This window comes from Pristis pectinata, chromosome 4 (assembly GCF_009764475.1).
Source record: "Pristis pectinata isolate sPriPec2 chromosome 4, sPriPec2.1.pri, whole genome shotgun sequence".
In the NCBI taxonomy this organism is placed as follows: Eukaryota; Metazoa; Chordata; class Chondrichthyes; order Rhinopristiformes; family Pristidae; genus Pristis; species Pristis pectinata.
The window spans coordinates 46,713,874-46,737,525 of NC_067408.1; the positions used below are offsets into that span (position 1 = coordinate 46,713,874).

The 23,652-nt window shown below is 40.9% G+C and overlaps 1 protein-coding gene across 2 annotated transcripts in view; it reads right to left on the minus strand.

The window, feature by feature from the left end:
• Window positions 1-9,564: 9,564 nt before the first annotated feature.
• LOC127569337 (AT-rich interactive domain-containing protein 5B-like) overlaps window positions 9,565-23,652 on the minus strand; it is a 93,432-nt gene continuing 79,344 nt past the window's right edge. For both annotated transcript variants that reach the window (XM_052013882.1, XM_052013883.1), the window contains 4 exons: window positions 21,429-21,481; window positions 20,411-20,508; window positions 18,990-19,173; window positions 9,565-17,145 (listed from right to left, as the gene is read on the minus strand). In XM_052013882.1, the coding sequence (XP_051869842.1) occupies window positions 14,947-17,145; window positions 18,990-19,173; window positions 20,411-20,508; window positions 21,429-21,481 (2,534 nt within the window). In that variant the 3' untranslated portion in view covers window positions 9,565-14,946. The remainder of the gene's footprint in view (window positions 17,146-18,989; window positions 19,174-20,410; window positions 20,509-21,428; window positions 21,482-23,652) is intronic.

The window sequence follows — 23,652 nt, forward strand, 5'->3', positions numbered from 1 at the left end:
TAGAGTAAATGCTTCATAGTATTACGCACAACCTTATCTAAGTAAACTAAATTAATTAAATCTGATATTTTGAGAGCAAGTCAGCTGGTGATTTTTAGGACCACAAATAACATTGGCATTATAATTCCCACTATCTTGCACTAATACTTGCTGCCAGCTGTCAATTTACCTTTTGACTAAATATGAATCCATTGTGAGGTTTTCTATTATATTTCATTGTCTTTCAATCCCTGGTGTATTGTAGTTAATGTAATTAATGGATATGCATTTTTTCCCAAAAATTCTATTGACATTTCATAGCATGGTGTACCTACCTAAAATTAGTTGTAACATAATTTGACAACACATTGTGACACTTTCCATCAATTAGTTGTCAAAAAGCAAGTTATCCATGAATGCATAAAGGAAATCAGAGAGGACCCATAGGCTAAAATATTACTCCAGACTGACAAGACAACCAAGCTACATGGTCCTTCCTATTATTTTAAATATGAAATATACTGGAAAATGTCAGTCATACAACATGGAAACAGATCCCTCAGCCCACCGAGTTCATGCCAAATATCGAGCTCGCAATTCCCTTTTTTAAAAATACTCCTGACATTTTCATTAACGTCCCCCCAGATTCTACCACTTTCCTCCACTCCAGGGGCAATTTACAATGACCAATTGACTCACTAACCTGCATACCTTTGGGATAAGGGAGGAAACCCATGCAGTCACAGGGATAACATGCAAACTCCACACAGACAGCACTGAAAGAATCAAACCCGAATCACTGGAGCTCTTAAGGCAGTGGACCTATTTGCTGCACCACTGTTCTACCCAGAAATGTATTTCTGTGGAGGTTTTAGCCTTGAATGGTAACATGATTAGTACTTTTTCCTGACAAAAAATGCAGCTGGATGGAGCAAACATACCATTGAGAAGATCAACCAGAATTTAAAGATAAGATTAAGGGAAGAGAGTGGTAATAGGAAAAAAACAGAGACTAGAGTAAATTCATTGTGTGGTTCTACTCCTGTGAAAGATGGACTTGTGGTAAAAACAAGAGTGACTGTATAAAGAAGAATTAGATTTCAAGAGGTGAAGGTCTGATTTCTGACAAAAATGAAGGGTCCCAAAGTAGTGAGTAGGCAAAGACAGAATGCTTATAATTTGTAAACAAATTGGGTGGGATGATAGGACAATTTTAGCCCATCTTAGGGGCATACGTAGCCACTTAAACTACAAAAATACATACCTGTCAGGCAGGACTGTCAGTGCTTCAAGCACTAATTGGCCACCTTCTGTAGGCTGTCCCATTGAAGTCCTCATCTGCAAAGCTGGTGTGACCTCATCCTCCATGGAGATTGTATCCTGGCTACACTTTCCCCTGCTCCAGCTGTGGGATATTTGACCAGGAGACTCACCATGTGCAGATCCTACCTCTGTATTACCTACCAGCATAAGCCTTGCCAGTGGCTGCTGCTGTTGTCAGATTAGATCGGGAGTCTTCGTCAGTCCAGTATTACTGCTCAGCCACTGCCTGCCCAGGAGGAGAGCTTGCTTGTCTAAAAACAAAAGGAGATAAGGCCGTGGTTATAGTTGCAGGAGGGGATACGTAAGGGGCAAGTGCTTACGCAGTTGGCAACTGGGTGAATCAGGAAAGAGTGTGAAGTGAGGGGAAAGAGTTTTAAGTATTTAATGGTCTGGACACTGCTGCTAGCCACAGAGTCCGTGAGTGATGCATCCATAATAGCCAACACTTTCCTTAGATGAGGGCTGGGCAGAGGGGGCTGATGTTGGAGCCACACCCGACTCCCCCAGCTGTTGGGGGTTGCTGGGGCCAATTACACGCCATGTACTCCTGCAAGAAAGAGGTATGACTGGGTGGGGAACATTACGTGATGTATCTAAATGATATGCCTACCACAGCTGATTAGCTGGCAGCGCACAGAAGCCATGAGACGTGGTATGAGACTTAAAGAGATCGTGTGTGAGGGTGTGATGGGGAACTTTAAATGTTATATACAGACCCTTTTTGAGGGAGGTTATTGGTGGCCGAGTGTTGAGAGTGTGTAGCAGAAAGAAGGTTGTGAGGTTGATCACACATTTAGTGGGACCTTATGAACATTTGCAAAGGTATTTGCAAAGCACAGCATCCAAGTCCTTCTGCATGGACCCTCACATTGACCTCCTCCTAATACCATTTGACTATGTGCCTGGAGGACCTTCTGTTCCCCTGGGGGAGGACGACCTTCTCTCTTCCCCACCTACCCTTTCCAGCCCATGGTCAGCCACATCAATGTTCAAGCCCCAGGGACCTAGTGAATGATTTCCACACAAAGCACCTCCCCTCTAATTGGTGCAGGCTGGCTTTAATTAGCCATAACTGGTTGAAATTAATGTTAGCCACACGTGCAATTGGGCCCCACAGTTAGCAACATTGAGATTAATGCTGGCCAGTCAAACAAATCATGTGTGGGGGTTGCAAATTTTGTGCCCACCCTGCAGCGGTTCAAACAGGCTCAGTTTTGTCACCGATTACAATTCCCACTAAAATTTTTCCAACAGTACCCTATTTAGCAGCCTACGTCTCAAAGCTGCTGATGTGATTCCCCAGGTTGCATAATTATCATAATACGATCTAAGTGCAGGTCCTTCATTATGTTCGATCACAAAGGTCAGGTCTCCTTTTGCACGGTTTATGCAAATCAAGCACAAATCTGGTTAACAATTTTCCCAGCTAGGGAAGACACACATCAAAAGAAAACTTCTAGTGTGTGGGAGAGATTGAGTGTGCAGCAACCTTTAAGGCCACAGCTCAAGTACAAGATGTTCAAAGCAAACAGTTTGTGGTCTTAAAGAGCTGCAGAGCACTAAATGGTAAAATACTCCTGTTATTACGAAATGGCTATCATGTGAGTCACTGTGTAATGCCGCAGTTTAATTATAAATAGATGTTTTAAAATTAGATTATTTCTCTTTCAATAATCAGCTGTTAGACCCCTTCTTGACCACAGTATTTATCAGAGCACTCAAATAGTTTAAGGAGATGTCAGTACAAAAATTCCCCAAATGTCTTTGAGAAGTTTCAGTTGGAGGAAGTAACAATATAACTATTCCTAAATAGGACAGAAGTTAGTCTGTGAAATACTTGTTTGCTGAGATTCTCACAATCCCCTTCTCACAACATAGACCGAGTTAATAGATTGTTCTGATGCCATGGCAGTTCCATTCTTAACCTGATGTGTGGGGTGGGAGGGGGTGAAAATCATAGAATGAATTGCCAGAAGGAAGACCAAAGACCAGTGACTTGTAGATTTCACAGCAAGTTGGATAGAATAACAGAATTATCATTGCACATTCACCAACTCAAAACACAGTGGAAGACCCAGAAAAAACCCACAGCGTATTTAACGAGACAGACTTTTACTTATTCATTGAGAATGATAAATGGGCAGAATAAAAGCCCTCAGGGTGGAGATAAAAACACAGGAATTTGTTTCAAGAAAGGAGTCCTGATTCAAATCTTTGGGAAACAATGCACCATGAAATGGTGAAATATGTATCTATAATAAATCTTTCTCAGTGAAGCGATTCATACATAGTGCCATTATTGGGCAAGTCAGATACTTCTCCATGGAAATGGGAGATAAGGAAATAAAAGGAGTATTGTGCTTTCCATAACTTTCAGATTTTACAGTCAATAAACTTTCTCCCCCACCAAAACAAAAGCATAGCCAATGCTATGTCAGAAATCAACCGTCAATTTACACACCACAAGCTCCTGTGAATGTGGTCATGATTTATTTTTAGTGATGTTGATTGAAGACAAGTATAACACGGGAACAATCCCTTGAGTGTTTTCAAAATTGCACCCTGTGATTATTTACTGATATTTTCTTGCAACATACTAAGCCTTTGGCTCATTGTTCTCAGAACAATCCCATCAGTCCCATAACCCCTGTTTCTCTGTGACTTATTCTCCACATGCCCGTCAACTAATCACCTACACAAGGGGTAATTTACAGTGGCCAATTAACCTACCATCCACCACATTTTTTTAGATATGGGAGGAAACCAGAGCATCCAGAGGAAACTCGCATAGTCAGAGGGAGAACGTGCAAACTCCATACAGACAGCATTGGGTATCAGTATCAAACCCAGGTCTCGGCAACTGAGGCAGAAGCTCTGTCTCTGCTCTATTTGTGGAAATGCCCTTGTAAGTGTATCCCAGTAAGACAAAAATGTCAGTAATGATACAATTAACTGAAATTTGGCCTGGCCCTTTAAGGATCTGCTCAAGTCCTTCAAGATATTACAGTAATGACAGTGTGTGCACCACTAAAGAATTCTATGTAGCAGTGCGTCAGATTGTGTAACACCCTTTATTATAAAAAATTGTCATGTCACTCACTACAGGCAACATTATAGCTATTTTATAATAAGAGGATATTTTTCTTTCAATTATTAACTGTAATGAGTTCTCTTCAAAACAGAAGGCAGCTGAGCACCAAAATAACTCAGGAGATATAGCACAAAATTCCCCTAGTACTTTTGAGATGTTTAACATTTCAATAGAAGGAAGTAAAAATTTAACCATATACCAAACTGCGAGGACAGAAACCGGTTTACGATTCATTGAAATCCTAAGATTTTCTCAACTCCCTCGTTTAAAAAAAACAGCTTGATGTATTTGATTGTTCTCTTGCAAACCGATAATTAAAAAGAGTCTGATGTGGGTAGAGGTTGGGGAAGTCATTGCACAAAGTATCATAATTATGGCAAATTTTACAGAAATGAAAAGATGAAATAACAGAATAAGCACCTCCTCTCCCCATCCAACATGCTCACCACCACCTCCAAACCCACAGCCCCATATAATGAAACAGGGTTTGATCTACTCAGTTACTGGAAACCAGCAAGTCCAATCATAAATAGGCAGAATCAAAAGAACACAATCCCCCAAAGTGGTGTTAAATATCCAGGTGTCTTTTCATTAAGAAGACAGACATGACTCAAAACTTTGTGAAACAAGGAACCCTTGAGAAATCAGCATGGGATTGTAACCGATATTCCCTATACAGAGCACTCCTGGTCATAGAAATGTCTTCAAGGGATGGATGAGATAATACAGAAATGAAAAGCTATCGAAAGAAAGAATCTGCATGCTTAGAGTGTTGTTTCATGACCTCAGGATGTCCCAAAGCACTTTACAGTTAATTAACTGTTTTTTTGAAGTATAGCCATGTTTGGAATCTAGCAAAGCAACAGTTAATCTGCAGGCAGCAAGCTCCCACGTGACGATGTCCAGATAAATCTGATTTTAAATGATATTGTTGAAGGATAAATATTGGCCAGAAACTCAAAAGGGAGTTCCCCTACTCTTTGGAAAAGTACCACAAGATCATTTACACCCACCTGAGGTAGTAAAGTTCTTGTTTTAACACCTCAGCCAAACGATGGCACTTCTGTCAGTTTAACTTTTCCACCCAATGCTGGAGTACTGGTCTTGTAGTTGTGCTCGATTTTCTGGTGTAAGACATGAACTCACTATAGATGGAGGTGCTGCCATTGATCCACAGCTTGGCAACAAAGGTGACATTGAGCACACTCACTCACCATTGCTGGGACTGATCAAATCCTTGGGGAGGGGGTTAGAGTATTACACTACCTTTGAATTAAAGCTTTTGTGGAGGGATATTGATCCTATCTTACAGTTTGGGCCTAACACAACAAACAGGCAGTCGATCAAATTCATAAAAGTCAGTTTAAGATAAGATCAGATCTCTTTCTTAGTCACATGTACATCGAAACACAGTGAAATACATCTTTTGCGTAGTGATTTGGTGGGGGCAGCCCATAAGTGTCGCCACGCTTCCGGCGCCAACATAGCATGCCCATAACTTCCTAACCTGTATGTCTTTTGGAATGTGGGAGGAAACCGGAGCACCTGGAGGAAACCCACACAGACACGGGGAGAATGTACAAACTCCTTACAGACAGCGGCTGGATTTGAACCCGGGTCGCTGGTGCTGTAAAGCATTATGCCAACCATTATGCTACCGTGCAGAGTTTGCTGTGCTCTTCATGAATTCAGGAAGTGTAAACTGGATGCAATGTACACCAACATCTAGGCCGCCCACAAAATTGTCTGCCCTTTCCATAGGCATTCTTTACTGGCTGCCAAAAATTAACACAGGATCAGTTTTTTTTAAAAAAAGTCCTCTGAAAGGGCTCCAAACCAGTTTAAGTATCCTTCTGAAAAATGAGTGGGTGAATGGTGTGAAGCACATGCAAGAAAGACCATTCCTTTTTCCAGCTGACATGTTAAAGTGCCAAGGCACAGCCAGTTTCCATGGGACACTATCACACCATCAGATGACTAATGTCAAGGGCCAGTACACTCTTAAGGGCAAGACCCTTAACAGTGTAGAAGAGCAGAGAGACCTTGGGGTGCAAGTCCATGGCTCATTGAAAGTGGCTACATAGGTAGATAGGGTGGTTAAGGCGGCTTAAGGAATGCTTGCTTTCATTAATCGAGGTATTGAGTATAGGAGTGAAGAAGTTATGATGCATCTCTACAGAACTCTGGTTAGGCGGCATTTAGAGTATTACGTGCAGTTCTGGTCACCTCATTGTAGGAAGGATGTTGAGACTTTAGAGAGGGTGCAGAGGAGGTTTATGAGGATCCTGCTTGGATTAGAGGGCATGTGCTATCAGGAGAGGCTGGACAAACTTGGGCTCTTTTCTCTGGAGTGATGGAGGCTGAGGGGTGATCTGTTGGAAGTGTATAAAATTATGATGAGCATGGATAGGGTGGACAAGCAATATCTTCTTCCTATTATTGAGTGATCTAATACCAGAGGGCATGCATTTAAGGTGAGAGGGGGTAGGTTCAGAAGAGACATGAGGGTTAAGTTTTTTTTAACCGAGAGAGTGGTGGATGGCTGGAATGTGTTACCTGATAGGGTGGTGGAGGCAAATTCACTGGGGGCTTTTAAGAGGTGCTTAGATGGGCACATGAATGAGAGGAAAATGGAGGGATATGAGCATCCTGTAGGTAGGAGGGATTAGCTATGTTGGCACAACATTGTGGGCCAAAGGGCCTCTTCTGTGCTGTACTGTTCCACCAACACCAGTCAAGAAGCTCGACACGATCCAGGGCAAAGAAGCTCGACACAATCCAGGGCAAAGCAGCCCACTTGATTGGCACCTGCCACCCCAAGCATTCATTCCCATAACACAGTGGCTGCAGTGTGTACCACCTACAACATGCACTGCAGTTATTCATCCAGGCTCTCTGAAAGCACCCCCAAATGCAGTACATCCAGCACTGAGAAAGGCAGCAGGGACATGGGCCATACCCTGCAGGTTCCTCTCCAAGTCACACACCACTGATCTGGAAAGATATCGCTATTCTTTCATTGCTGTGGTTTTAATTCTAGGGACTCCCATCTGTGCTGTGAAGCACCTTCACCAAAAGGACCTCAAGCAGTCCAAAGCAGCTGCTCAGCATCAACTAAGAATGGGCAGGTCCCAAAAAAATAAGCAAAGATCAATTTCTGTCAACTTCAATCACCAGATTACACAATTGTATCAATGATAGGAAGAAACAATTCAATAACCTCTCTTTCATTTTATCTTCTCAATGCTTCCAAAGGGTCCTAAATAACTTCCAGAGGTGGATCAATCAAAAGACAAACCTGACTTTTAGTAACTACAGAGGGTATCAGCTCAACAATTCCTTATTAGTCACTTAGGACGTAAAGACTAATATTATGTAATTGCTAAGGTGAACCCATGGGTATTACCCATTGAGTCAGAGCTCAGAAATACAAGTGCACTTACCAAACAGAGCCTTGGCCAGGTTAATGGTAAAATGCCACTGCTGTTCCCAGTGGCTTGGGATAGATGGGAAAAGTAATGGATTAGAGTTCTCATTTCCTACGCCCTCCCTTTAGACCGCAACGTGGGCACGTAAGCTTCAGTTGAAGGCAGACTAGAGTCTGACCTTGCATATGGAAACTCCCACTTTAGCACGTTAACATACCAGCACTTATTCTTAGATAAGAGTGCTACCAGGAAAGCAGGAAATATATTGGATGTTTCAGGTTAATGGAACACCTCTGGCACTTTGTGCAAGCTTCTTTATTTGAGAGCCATGCATACTTCCATACTCCTCTAACAATTGGCATCCATGGCAGTTACCATTGCCTGGAAATTGGATTCAATGATCCAAGTAAGTGCTTTGTATGGCACTAGTGCCAAAGTAGAAGTCACTGGGGCAGGGGTGGGGGTGGGGGGAGTGAATTTAGCATTTCCTTGTTTAAGAAATAGTTACTGTGGTTTACTCCCTTTACAAATTATTAAAACCCAACCTGCATGTTTTACATAAACCATTGGATTTGCAAGAAAGATTGCAGATGCTGGAATCTGGAGCAACACACCAAAAAGGCTGGAGGAACTCAGCAGGTTGAGCAGCATCTATGGAGGGAAATGAACAGTCGACGGTTCGGGGTGAAACGCTTCTTCAGGATTGGAAAGAGGGCAGAAGCCAGAATAAAAGGGTGTGGGCAGGAGGAGCATGGGCCTCTCTCTTTCCAGTCCTGATGAAGGGTCTTGGCCCGAAATGTTGACTGCTCATTTCCCTCCATAGATGCTGCCTGATCTGCTGAGTTCCTCCAGCATTGTGTGTGTGTTACACACACTATGGTTTGTTTGGTAGCAATAGCATTTGTGCACTCTTGTGGGAAATAGCCAAGTGCCCTCACAGTGATCTCTCCACAGCAGCTTCAGGAGATGGTCAAATAGAAGGGGTGTAGGATGGAAGAGGAAAATAGCAAAAAACAGGAGGGGGAGGGAGAGGGGGAGACTGATGGCCCTCAGGTCTCATGGGGAGATGGCTGGAGTGTGGGACAAGCCAATGACTCAGGTGGTCCAAAGTTCTTCCAACTAATGGCAGCCTTCAGATTCTAAACAGAGAGATCTGTGAACTGCAGTCCAAGCACACCAACCTGTGTCAAGCACTGTTGGCAATGGATTCTTTATACAAATGAAAAAGGTAAAGATTATATCCTTGGCTGACACTTCAAATCGACAATTATTCATTACCTTTAGTATGATGGACTCCTTATTGAACTAGATTAATAGCAAAGGTTGTAAGCTGTGACATTTTGATCCAATTACTTTTAATAAGTAACCAGTGGGTGCTGTGCACATGACAACATCACATGATTGAAATACAATGGAGAAATGACATTAGCGCAAGGGCAAGTTGCAACCCGATCCAATTTTCCAATGAGAGGGATTTCAACAAAAAAGCCAAAACACTTCAAAATGTGCCCAAACTGCATTGAAAATAAATCAGGCACAAATTATTTTTCCCTGTATCCTATTGGGCACATCTATCATTGCAAAATCAAGCCTCCAAACCAACTCACAACACTGATCAATGATTCATATCAATTCCACAGACAGCAAAATTGCTTTTGGAGAAAGTTTCCAGTGAACTTTTGCAGAAGGACAAAGAATCAATTGAAAAGCCACAAAAACATTTACAGATTTTTTTTAATACGATTGAAATATACTGGAAAAGAAGAAATCATACAAAAAAATCAGTTAGTAATCTAATCGTAAATATTTTTTATCAAAAGTAGTTATCTGTATAATGTAGTGTGAAAATATAAGCAACACATCTTACAAACTATCAGAATATTATACAAAAAATACTTTGAAGCTTCACAGTTCCTAAGGGAGTAAGACAATGCTCCAAAGGATACTGTACTCCATACAACATGGTCCCATTATAAACAGTACATTTCTTTGTTTGGAAATTGATTAAAAAGGGAAGTATCAAGATTTCAGAAACAGTGCATTTGACAGCATTTAATGAAAATAGCACTTATATCAATCCACAGTATGAAGAAAGAACATACCACAGTATTCCTCAATCCAGTATGACCAAAAGGTTAGTTCACATATCTTACAAATATTGTTAACTACAGGTTTTAGAAATGCAGAGCCACTGCTACATTTGATACATGCCACAAAGTTTTCAAGCTAATTATTTGCTTGTTCTATTACTTATGGCTTTGCTATTTGTAAAACACAGGTGGTGGTAAAATCTGAGTGGCACCCCTCCATGGGCACATATTGACCAAAGAAGGGTTCTCAGAAACTGCTGGCTCCTACTACAATGGCAACACAAGGGTCTTCAATAATCCTGTGTGAATTAACAGCATTAGAACAAAAAAAATCTCAATTTATATTTGTACCAGAAACAGATGCACTAGATAAAAGTGGCGACCTCAGAGCTCATGCCACCCATTCAGACAGCGATGTTCAAATCAAACACTTCAGATGCTCAATGCTGGTCCCAGCCAAAGCTGAAAATGTAGCAATAGTGTTTGAGAAACAGTTAAGAGAGGGAAGGGGTTGCTGGAAAGAAATAAATGACTGTAGATTCAAGTGCATCTTTTCTACTTAACTTCACCTAAATCTAACAGGGCTCACCTGCTGCAGAACATGCAGACCTGTATCAACCACCAGAAGTTATACTGAACAAATAAAGTCAGCTGAATCAAAGTGGTTTGAGATCATAAAGTTTGAATATTAGTGTTACGATGCCTGGACCAGCCCTTGTAACATACTATGGACCAGCACTTTCCAACAGAACAATGCAAATAGATTTTATCAAGGTTATTTGCTAGTCATACACAGACTTTCACTGAGCCAGTTTAAAGCATCTTATTGAAAACTGCTGGCATGAAGCTGCTACATTCCTAATGAATCAAAGTTGGGAGGGAGGATGAGTTAAGACAACCAACCAGAATGGGACACAAATTATTGCATAACTTCAGAGCAGCTGCTCTTAGCAAACAACCATGGTTGGTCTTGATGAAGTGAGGTTGGGCTACACTGCAGTCAATTAGATTGTGTTGATCACTCTACACGTAATAGAACTTCCAACCACCTCCCTTCCCATAATACTTCATCAGAAATGTGGATGAAAGTAAAATAAGGCAAAGCACACACGAAACCCAACAAGTTCCAAGCCGTCAATCACAGCAGCAACATCCTAAATGACTCGGTTTCTGGTTGGGATTGTATGTTTTGTTAAACTGTATGCATTATTTTAAGTCAAGAATTTCCCCCTTAACAGCACACAGGTTCTTGGGTACATGTGGACAAATGCAGAAGTAATTCTTGTGCCTATAGCACCTGGCAGTTTATAGCATACTCACACACCCAAAGCTATCTCTTGGTATTTTGCTTTTCAATGTGCCACAGGCGAATACTGAGTTGGAAAGGCACAATCATCACACTGACAGAATCAAGGACAACTTGCATCCAATGGACTATATTTGTGCAAAAGAGTACAACATACCTGTCTCCCTAATTCTACACATTTGCTCTCTCTCACTCAACAGAATAACCTATTCAATGGGCAGTGAAATACTGTTTTATCATCCAGCACAACATATTATTTTGTTACAATTATTTTAGATAGCACTACAGCAAAGCTGCAAAATAATTTGAAACAAGGGTTAGAACAGATTCCAACAACACTCTCAGCAAGGTGCTCAAGCCACAACCACCTGCTTGAAGTGTGTAACCTTGATATAACACTGGCCAGCTTGCTGTGCATTTTGTTCTGTGTAAAAGCAGACACCTGCCTGATTGCAGTAATGTTGGGAAAATGGAATTTAAGTTAGCCTTCAAAGCACAGAAATCTATTTAATTTGGGAAAAGGACAAGGTTCAAGGTTTAAGGGGCTAGCTTTGGGACCAGTGACCACCAAGGGTTCAAAGAAATCGGAATCTTAGTCACCCCTGACATGTACGAGGAAGAAATGTGTAGTCATACATTTAAGTCATCTGCTGCACCTCAGAGACAGGACATTTTTGTTTTTGCATTCATTTTACTAACAACTTATTGTGTGATAAAGCATGTTCAAACAATTAAAGACACAGGGTTTCACAAAGTCCATTTCTGCCACTATTCTGCTTTGCTAATTCCTGCCTGATAATATCAGGACAAAGCCTTTTCCTACCCAAAGCAGTCAGGAATAACTGGGGATTTGTAAAGGAAATGGCTACAAAATGGAGTAGAACAAACTCCATCATGTAAATGTAGACATTAGACTGCTTGGTTGCCTGCTCCAGGGGCAGTAGCAACAATTAGAAACGAGCTTTAAAACCTGTTTCCAGTAGTGTAGTTCATTCATAACAATTCATCTGGTTAACAAGGATTCTAGTGCTAAGCCTATTTTGCATAGGATTCTGAAATACTAAAACCCTTTTATGTAATTTTTAGTTTTGTTTGGGTTTGAAAAAATAGAAAAGGGCAAAAGGAGTGCGAGTGCTTGGATTACAGGTATAACCACAACAAATGAAACTTTTGACAGTTCTAAAATAGATTTTTTTGAAAAAAATAATTTCAACCTAAAATTAAAAAAATCAATGATTATTCAATGGAAAGGATTTCTAAATCTGATGGCAAAAAGTAACCGCTTAACAAATAATAGTTAACCTTTTAAAACAGAACTTGGGAAAAAGTTATTGCAAAATAAATAATGAAAATGTTAGTGACCATTTCAAGGTGTTTCTCCTTTTCAGAATCTCAGCCCAAGTTTGTAACTGAGTAACCTGCTTAATGAACTCGTAAGAATGTTTGCAATTATGTACACTTGAATTCTTTGAAGGAGTAACCTACAGAAAATGGACAACTAACACAAACTGCAAGTAAATTCTAGTGTCATTTGTACATATGAGAATAATAGTCTATACTTTATATTATCTTTGATCCCACAAGTCTTTAACAGAAAGTAGCTGGGCAAACAAGGTCCACACAGGAATGCTATTTTCAGCTATGCATACAGTACTTGTAACTAGAGATATCCCAGAGGATGGCAGAGACATTGGCGAGCAGTTTAGTTCTTTCTGTCCAAGATCTCCAGAGTATATCCATTTAGCTGGTCTAAAAAAGACTGGATGTCAATATTATCTTCCAGCACACGATTTTTAACAAGCTGTTGATCATTTTAAAAGCTGACAGTATTTTTAAAAAAAATATTTAGTCTAATAAAACAATTATATCACAGGTGTCTGCCATTCTTTCCTTTTAGATCACCAAAACCACTTCAAAGAACAGTTCTTGAGGTACAATGTAAATACCTCAGTGCTGGCAAGCAGAACTTTCTGGCATTGGAGAAAATGATGAATGGTTTTGTTCTTATAATTTTAATAGGTGCAATGAGCTGCAAGTACCTGAGGGAATATTACTGTACCTCCATCGCCAGAGTATGCAGAAACTAATTTACACTAAATTAAATTCAGCACTGTAAATTAAACATTTAGAAACTACAGTTTGAAGTTAGTTATTTAAATTGGTTGTACTGAATTAAGTAAATCTGTCAAAATAGATACTGCACAAGGCCAATTCAGAATGCAGAAGGTGGTGTCTAATGGTTCAGTATCGAGTCCAAGCTCAGAATTCTGGTTTCCAATAGGTTGAAGAGGTGGTATCAGATGACCTGATGTTGGAAAAACATCAATGCTGACAAGATTCCATATTGCTTCTTTGACGCTTTGTTCAAATTGACCCAGTGCATTTTCTGTCTTACATGTCCTGAGGTCTCTTTACAAACAGAAATTGTATTTATTTTTAATGTTTGAATCAGTTTCATTTTTTTTCCATACTCTGCTACACCAATACACTGGACAAGTTTCTGGAAAAAGGTTCAATGTCATTTGCACACCATCTATACATATATTCCGGAAACAGGAGTATTCTTTTCCAAAGGGCAAGTACATCTTTAAAAATTTGAAAAAAGGTCTAGACAAGCCAACAGAACAAGTTTTCCTTTCTCTGTATGCTGTCCACCCACATACAATCAATAGACAAGGAAATTCAACGAGGCAAAGGACGCATAGAATTGAACAAGTATCCCTGATAAGGTCAGTTTCTGGTTAAGGTCAAGTTTTCTTCTTTGGCAAATCTAAGTTGACCTCAGAGTTCCACAGTATTTAGTAGTCATATGTGTGCAATAGCAGGCATGCCAACTATACAGAAAATCCACGTTCTGACTTTCTGCAACTTGGACAGAAACAAGGGTACGCAAAAGGATTGGAGGAGGCCGGCCCTTGCAAGGAGATTCCTTCTTACTGAGAGTGGGGCCGAGGACCTAGTCTCAAATCCTTGAGCAGCACCTTGGACCATAACACGTGTTAATTCACAGTATCTTTCAGAAGATTTGTCCATTGTTCACATAAAGGCAAGTCCTCCACCACAGTGGTGACAAATCGCAACCTTTTACACTTCCAACCACATGGCACTCGAGACCATGGAATATCGAAGTTTGTGATTCTATTGGGATAAGCCTGTAAGAGCAGTTCATTGTACAAAACCCTCCCTGAGTACAACTCCCATTTTCCTCTCCAACAAATGTGTAGTAACAGTAGTATCATTCAATTTCTGAGTGTGTTATTTTCTTCTTTAAAAGGAAGCACTTCCCTGCTCAAAGTCCAAGTCTTGATGAGACTGGCAAATCGATGCCACATCAGTTGCTCCTGTAAGGCCACCCAGTCTCCAACTCCCACAAGCTTCAATGCAGCACCACTACTCCCAGATGTCATTGAAGGAGCTGCAAGATGGGTCTCATCCTTCTCCACACAGTGAGAGGACAGAAAAATAAATCAGAATGTCACCAGATTGTTTCATGTAGCTTATCATTGCTAGTTCAGAGTGGCCAAGACATAGGGCTGAAGGTTGCTTAATATCCTCCCTCTCAGACATGATTTGTTGCTTAAAGGAATTTGGAGAGCTAGGAGAGAAAATAATCTTAACAGCACATTGTTTCACCACACAAAAGGCAAAAATACTGAGTGCAGATGCAATCCTGTACATTGAATACAGCATTTGAGGGCTGGATGAGAGACAGACATCAGACAAAGCTGATCACATTCGCTTCTCAGGGTAAACAGTAGACAGGTGGGAGGGAGAGAGAGCTGACGGGCTGGATGACAGTCTGCGCATTACCACCTCATCGTAAGGCAAGTTAGGCAGCACAGAGGTTCGCAGGAGGTGGTTGTACATTTGCTGTGAGTGGGAAGCCAGCAGTTGTCGATGCTGCACGGAGCCAGGAACCATAACGGGTGAAACAGGAAGGCCAGAGGCCAATACTGGCACCACAACCGAATCCGACTTGCCTTCCTCCACAGTGTTTTTATTCAAATCAACCAGCTGAAAGTGGGCTCCAAATTTCTCCGCTCCGTTCTGAAGCTCTGGGCGAAAGGTTCCATGCAGATAGGAGCCCGAGAGTGCCCCTTTGTTGTTGTCCTCTTCACCACTTGAGGACAAATCCTGATGACTAGACAGATTTGATTCTTGGTCCTTCTGACGCTTTCTATCTTGGCTGACTTCGGACAAATTGGATGCAAGTGACTTCTTTCCAGTTGGCTCCTCATCCTCTTTGCTTGGCTCTTCCAGGCGGGGTGGAGGGAGGCTTTGCTCAGCTGGTGTCTTGCTGCTTATTGGGAACAGTCTCCTTTCAGAGTTTTTTGGAAGCTCGTCTTGACAGCTCTTTGTTTGGTCCAAATTTTGGGATGTTCCAGGTGGCACAAGATCACTCTTTGCTGGAGCTCTCTGAACACCATCCGGAGTAGTGGTTGCTTCCGATACAGCGGGAAAAGAAGACAATTTGGATAGATCTGTCGGTTGCTTACCTACCGTCTCAGAGCTCAATCTAGCTCTTTTGTCCCGAGGGCTCTCGTTATTGGTTGCTGTGTGATCTGGCTTCTGAGTCTTAGGATATTTTGGTAGACTTAAGTCTGTGGGCACATCATCAGACATAACCCCAGAACCTAGGCTCAGGGGCGATGAACTAAGTGACTCTACACCAGAGCTATGATCTGAGTGAGTCGATTCTCTCCTCTGGCCAATCACCTCTGTGCAACAGGAATCCAGTCGCAGCTTCTTGATTGGTTGCTCATTTTTCTTATGGCTTTCCCTGTTCTCACAAAGGTTTTGCAGAGACTGGGGAAACAGATAAATAGGGGCACCCTTCTGTGATACGCAGACTGATGCATCCATGAATTCTGCAATTCTCTTTCCTGATGAACTCCTACTCGACTTGCTGAGGTTCAGTGGAGAGGACTGTTCCCTGTACTGTATGGAAGGCTCACTTTTTGGCGGTAACTGTTTGTTAGATAAATTCTGAGGTAAAATCTCATACAGTTGCCCTTTATGATCATATATATAGCTGCTGTCCTTGGACTTGCTTAAATTCAAACCTTCCTCCACCACACCCAACTTCGTCGGGCGACCCAGTGAAGCTCCGCTACCATTACCTACAAGTAGCCCCACTGGCCTTGAGTTAGAGTCATGCTCTGCCTTGGAACTTGCAACATGTTTGACGGAACTTGAATTATTTAATGAGGACAGCGTAGATGGATTTCCTTTTACTAGTCGAATTCCATTCACTTGTCCAAAACCCAGCCTCTTTGCTGGCTCAGGGACACCTTTAGATTCTTTTCTCTTCAGCCCTGCCGCATGTTGTGTTCCAGGTTCTCCCAGAGATTTGGCGTAGACTTTGATCTTTTGATTATCCAATGCGATGCTCTGTGGTTGTTCTACCTTGAGGGTTCTGTGCAAAGTAGGTCTGGATAGATCCTTGGATGTGGCCAATCCAAGCCGGCTTTTGAGAACATCAAGAGGAGAAATGCCTTCAGGCAACTGGAAGTTCAGTATTCCAGAGTGAAGGTGTTGGAACATTGCAGATGGAAAGATGGGCTTACTGCCCTCTGTGCCCATATGCAGACTTTGTTTAACACTGGGGCCACTGGACAAGTCCTGAGGGTGAAGGGGTGACTTCTGTTTTTTTCCTGCATTTGGACACTCTCGATTTTCCTGGTTTCTTATTTTGTTTTCATGTGGTCGAAATGTTTTAGCCTCCATTTTCTCACTTGTGTTCAGTCCTGTGGGAGGGCAAGCCTTGCTTCCGGAACATTCCTCTGCAATCGATGCAGCATTGTCTTGGCTTTTGCATTTTAGTGTTTGCATTCGTCTGTCTTGGGAATGGCCCTGAGTGTTTAAGTGTTGAGCAGTGATAGTCCTTTGTCTATTCTCTTGGCATCTTTCACCTCTTGGTTGTTGATCCTGAAAAAGTGAAGAGAGAATCGATTCATTTACTGCCCCTACGTCACCCTCTCCAGTTTGATAACACAAACCCTCTGCTTAAGCACCAACTCTCACTACAGCACAGTTGCTGAAGGAGCAACAGATATTACAGAACCTCATTAGATAGCCTCATAATCCAGGTACCCAAAGCATCAACATCATGCTCAGCTGTGGAGATGTTCAGTGGATTCCAACCCTGTTCCAGTCAGTTGTTTGACAGCTTTGAGTTTTCCGGCTTTGAGTTCCAGATTAACTGAATAGCAGGGATCGACAGGTGTGGAGGCTAATTTTACTGCCACCACCATCAGTTGTTAGCTGGAGTGAGTTATATCAGGACAAAAACAATTAATCAAACCTGGACTATTTGAATAGCACAACATGGTGAATTTATCAATTAAATTAGTTAGTGACATGGAGGAGCACGGGTCAAGGATTGTCCAGCATTCAAATGATGGTTTATAAATTCAGTAATTGAAAAGCAAAAACCATACATGCTGGAAGTTTGAAATAAGAACCAAGAATGCTGGGGAAGAGTGCTAAAGGGACCTACAGCTTTTCAGGTCAACCCAGAATGCCAACTGTTTCTCTCTCCACAGATGCTCCCTGATCTGTTTAATGTTTCCAGCATCTTCTGTTTATAGCTTCAAATTCAGCTTCCAAATTTCAGAAGCGCACCCCGTTATTTTGCGTTTTAAACTCTCCACATGCAGACCTGTGAAGTAGGAAGGACCGAAAAGGCTGCATTATTTTTGGGAAATTAGCAATGCAGTCAGACAGTTTCTCGCTACCCATAATCAGCGAATAGGCACCGACTGGATGAATCCTATCACCAGCATTCCTTTACCTTGTGCTGCTCCCACTCACAGTTTGGGAGCATTACAAAGTATGCTACAGATTCAGAAGGGAGCTTGCATTATTTGGAGAAAGGAGATTCCTCCTGACTTTTTCCCCACTTCAAACATATTCCTAACCTCAGCCACACCACAATAGAAAGAACAAGGCAAGCAAAAGGCAGCAGAAGGAAATCGTTAGCTATTGCACTTGCAACTGAACAGTAAATGCTTACCTTTAGAATAGATGAGGTTGGGGGCAGTAAGAAAAGGGACAAAGGGGAAATTAAAGGAAAGGATTAGGGCGAAAGTTTACGTGGATGATTAACATCAACTTAATCTGGCTACTATGCTTCAGCACCATGAAGGAAGCATGGCAGCTAATTTGTGAACAGCAAGATCCCATTAACAGCAGTGTAATAATGAAAAGATAATCTTTTTAGTGGATGAATTAAGGAATACATATTGGCTACCACATCAGCAAGACCTCTCCTGTATTTTTTCAGATTAATACCAGGGAATCTTTTGCACCAAACAGCTGGAAACTTCAATGTCCAGACCAAACTATAGCATCTGCCACTGTGCAGCACTCTCTTCTAGTGAAGTGTATTCAGCTCTCTGGAGCAAGGCTTGAACCTTCATGTTTCTGACTGAAAGGTGAGAACGTTATCCACAGAGTCAAGTGTGCCATTATTAGACCACGTAGCGTGGACCACAGCAAGCTTCCCTGAACTACTTGTACATCTCAAGTGTAATATGATCAATAATTATCCCAAACGGGGAATGTATGATTGGCTATAGTAGAGGAAGTGAGAGGTAGAGAAAATGCCATATTAAAAAAACTGCAAATATTTCACTAAATTGTTATCTGTACTTAAGAAATGTGAGAAAATAGCATACAACAAAAAGGTAGTGTAAACTGGATGAAGGTCTACAGTTTTTCAGAATATACAAGTCCATACTGTAAATCAGTACAAATGAAAAGAATCTCACCTCCTTCTCTAATATCCTAGTCACATCTTGACCTTTCTTTACTTTCATGTTCAGCTCCCCATTTTTAGTTTTAACATCTTTCTCAGAGTCCTCAGACGTGCTCGTAGTGTGCTTGCGTGGCTTGGCTGGTGGCAGTGGTTTATGCTCCTCCCCTTTGAGGTAGCGTTCATATGGAAGGATCAGTCTGCAGGGAAACAGCACCGGGTGTCATCTCACCACATTGCCTAGGGTTAACTTCAACCATTACTTACTCGCTGCCCAACTTTCTCCAGCTGCCATAGCACATAGGGCAGCAATCACCTGAAGGTTCTCCAAGCTCAGTAAGAATTTGAGAATGAATGAAATTATCACTGAAGTCACTTTCTTTGCACTGGAAACTCCCTCCGATACCTGACTTAATTTTGAATCAATTTTCTGCTTTATATGGGAAAGGAAAGGGGGGAAATCATTCCAGTTATCCACCTGTCCAAAATTTATTCATATTATTTTGGGGTCAGGAGGTCGCAGAGTTGAGATGCAAGCAGAGATGCTTGGTAATCTGCCTCTTAAAGCCCAGGCAACTCAGTCTTGCCCTTTTCCAATTCTGTATACCTGGAAAGTTGAATTGTCTATGAGTAGAATAATTGTCTTTTCACTGAACAAGAACTTCCTAGTATCAACGATGGTACAACTTGTGAAAAGAAGTGGAAATTTATGGATATTATTTAGCTGCCGATTTTCAACACCATGTAGAACAATGGCCCAATGGAGGCAAAATGCTTGAATATTTTGACTGAACTAGCCACTACATAATGAACAAGGCATTCAACTTCCTTTTTAATCACTGTCCCTACCTCGAATGTTCAAAAAGAAGAAAATTTGCTGGAGAATAAAGTATATAGTACAGATATTTTAAAAAACAGTAAGCCAGACTTGAATCTAATCACAGTCATTGTCACAGTGCTAATAAAGAGGGATTTTATTGGGTGTGAACTTGGTTCAATTTATTTAGGAAATTTTATATTATGAAACAGCTTTTCGTTACAAAGATAACTGGCTTCATCTCCTCTTGGTCTGTACCCAAAGCCAAACTAATGCAAAGTTACAACAACTGGATTCATTCTGTGGGAGTTTATTTCACCTTGAACCTTTTTACAGAGCAAAACAGTAATACTTTTGTGCTATGTTCCTAAAGGGAAAAAGTGGAAAGGATTACAACATTCACTCACTAATGAAACAGAGATCCTTCACCAATCCACTTTAGTTGATGTGTTCAAAAGGTAAAAAAAATGACTGAACACTCCTTCCATCAACCCCACAACACCCCCTTACATTCAGAAACATCAAGATTGGATTTTGTCCATTGTTGAAGTTGTTATAGGTTTTATTGCTGGTTGGAGTTCAAAGAATGTAGGCTGCCAATGAGGTCCAATGTACTCTACCTCTCATAGTGTCTCCTGGTACAAGTGGCAGCACTGGTGCTCCCTGGGTTACCACCCAGCTCATCATAAATGTGTTTCCACAAGCGGCGAGCAGTTACCTGCAACAGGAGATTGAAACTTTTAATAGATGTTATCACAAATGCTGGATAACACAACTTTAAATTTAAATTTGATGTTATTCAGTATTTTAAGCAAATTTTTGACAAAAGACCAAGTGTTTTAAACCTTGAATCAGCAGTATCGTGATGTGTTACTGGAAGTTCATCGAGTAAACCAGTGTTCATTTTGGTATGTAATCAGGGCACTTGGGGCTTCAAGCAGGATAATAACAACTATTCCCATAGGCTGCTTAACGAAGGAAAGGGTTTCAGAGGATGATAGTTTCTTGATGACTCCATTGAATAATGCAGATATGGCAAAATGAATATATAAAAGCAAGGAGGACTGTCAGATTATGGGATCCAAGTCAAAGGAGACCGGGGGAAAAAAGAAATCAGGACACAGTTTATTCTGGAATACACTACTGACAAGAGGGAAGGGAAATGAGGAATCAGGATGATTTTGTACTTGGTGATCAGACAATTTGGACGTATTTGTTAAGGAGAGGTGCCTCAAAAGTGTGAATGCTGGTGCCTCTTCTAAGTCAAAAGAATTTCAATCTCAGTATTCTCTCTATCACACACGACAGTACACCCCCCTCATTACAGAGGGGTTGTGTTCCTAGAGAACTGTTCACATAATGATTCTCCATAACATGAACCCTTGACAAAATTTGCTGTTTCTTTCACATTTTGTGTTTATTTATTTTTTCTGCACATGAATTCTGCAAGAGCACATTTTTACTTAATATCTCAAATTTTTTTGGGAGTAATTTGTGAATTGCATGGGAAAATTTCCATTACCTGAATTGCCATAGCGCAGGGGTACACTCAACTGAGTTCCAACATTCCAAAAATTGTTCAAGACCAATTACAAATGCGTATGTTAACAGTTCAGTGGAAATAAGAAGGAAACTCACCGCCTCATATCCTCCAAGGCGTTGTGTTACAGTGAACATTACAAACAGATCAACTGGTGGAAAAGGAAGAAAAAAAGCATGTTACAGTGGATGAGCATCAGTTTGAGAAAAAGGATCTATTCACCATGCTCAGAGTGTACAAGATAGGATCCTTTATCTAGAAGCTGGAATTTAAGCCTACTTGATGCTTTAAATGGGTGCTAGTGTCAAGTCAAAAGAGACAGAATTGTGAACTTGGAACATCTTTGCTTTAAGAAACCATTATCATGATTCACTCCCTTTAAGAGGTGTTTAAACCCTACTGCACCATTCACACACTGGTACATGCAAGGTAGTATTTGCGCACTGACCCTTAGAAATGGGTCAGCACTATTAAATGGGTTTCTCCATGGCAACTGGTGTGTTCCTGAGCTATAGAACTGTAGGAAGAGGCTGAGGGACAAGTGCTGTGATGAGGCTACGGATGAACTGAGGAACACAATCATTTCCCATGTGCTGGGTGGCATTTTTAAAACAATAAAATTGATAAAGGCAGTGTGGGGATTTACAGTGATCTCCCTTTAAATCAAATAAAACTGCAAAAGCTGAAAACCTGAAATAAGAATCAGAACTGCAGGATAAACAGTTCTGAAGAAGAATCTTGGACTTGAAACTTTGTTCCTCTTTCACAGATGCTGCCTGACCTGCTGAGTGTTTCCAGCATTTTCTGTTTTATTCCTTTAAATTGGGTAGCTTTCAATACTTTTAGGGTGACATTCTCCTTGTTTTATTACAAGTAAATTATGGAGGTCATAGATCATGACCTTCCGATTCAATTTCTGTTATTCAGTAATTAAGAGCTGTGAATGTCAATGAGACATCACACGCAGAGAAATAAGACAGGCAAACAAAACTACAACAGAAAGTATCTACTCCAATTTTTCTGTGGATGGGACATCTGCTGAAAATGCTGTGAGCATTTAGATAAGTCTGCGCATATATATATATGTGTGTGTGTGTGTGTGTGTGTGTGTGTGTGTGTGTGTGTTTTTTTAAAAAGGAACAAATAGGTCCAATTTCTAGGCACTTGAATTTGAATACTGATATTTTGATGCCAAGGAGAGGTTCACCTACAAGTGACCAGCTACAGTTGTGAAGATTGCAGCACAAAACCTAACACAGCTTTTTTTTAAAAAAAATTAGCATTGATGGAACTGCAGAACTCCAGAAGAACAACAACAACAGAAGTTATCTGGGTTTCCAGGAAGAATGTTTGTTGGATAGAACATCACTTAAGAGTAACCTGCCTAAGGCAGGCTTGGGGAAGGAAGAGTGTCACGAACCAGCAACAAAAGAAACACTGAGCATGATTCAGTGTTAAAAACTATTTTATTAATCACTACTTATGATAATACGTAAAATAAAAGTAAAAATGTTAGTATGTTAGAATTCAAAAATGTTAAACCTTGAACGTTAACCCCAAAACTAAACTCTTCGTGTGTGTGTGTGTGGCAAAGTCCAAAACTCCCAGTTCCGGAATGGTTCTTAAAGTTCAGTTCCGCAAGCCATAAGGTGAAACATGAGCAAGGGCTTCTTCAACAACCACCGTTGTCTGAAAATAAGACGTAGACGTAGAGAAACACAGAGACAGTAAATACGAAATCCAAATGTTCCATGATGGAACCCAAACGACACTTCAGTGTTTACTCGGTAGTGACTTCCTCACCCCGAAAAGCATCCGAATCGTGGTCGTCCACACACAAATATACCTGTTTCCTTCTACAGGTCAGCAACAAAGTGAACTCCACCGGATTACTTCCAACTTCCATACATGGATTTCAGTGGCAGACAGTTATTGTTTCTCATCCATCGATAGAGAACACTAGCAGGCTGGTGTCTCTCTCCCTTCTTCTCTCTCTCTCTCTCCTTCTTCTAACTTCTTCAACAACGTCATTACGTCCTTTATCTTCTATTGATGTAAGCACGCCCCACACACACACTCTATCTTAAAGGGACTTTCACTGAGACCGTAACAAGAGATTCAGCTATACATTAATTATACATACCTTACTGGATTTCACAGTCAAGCAGAAAAATGTTGCAATGGTGAATATTAATTATTATTAAAAACGAAAGGAAAATAAAACCCTTAGATGCCAATTCTTCTAGACTGCACTTAGAAGTAATGGCTTTCTCATTTCATCCCATTAAACTCCCATTAAAAACTTCAAAGCTAAAATGATTT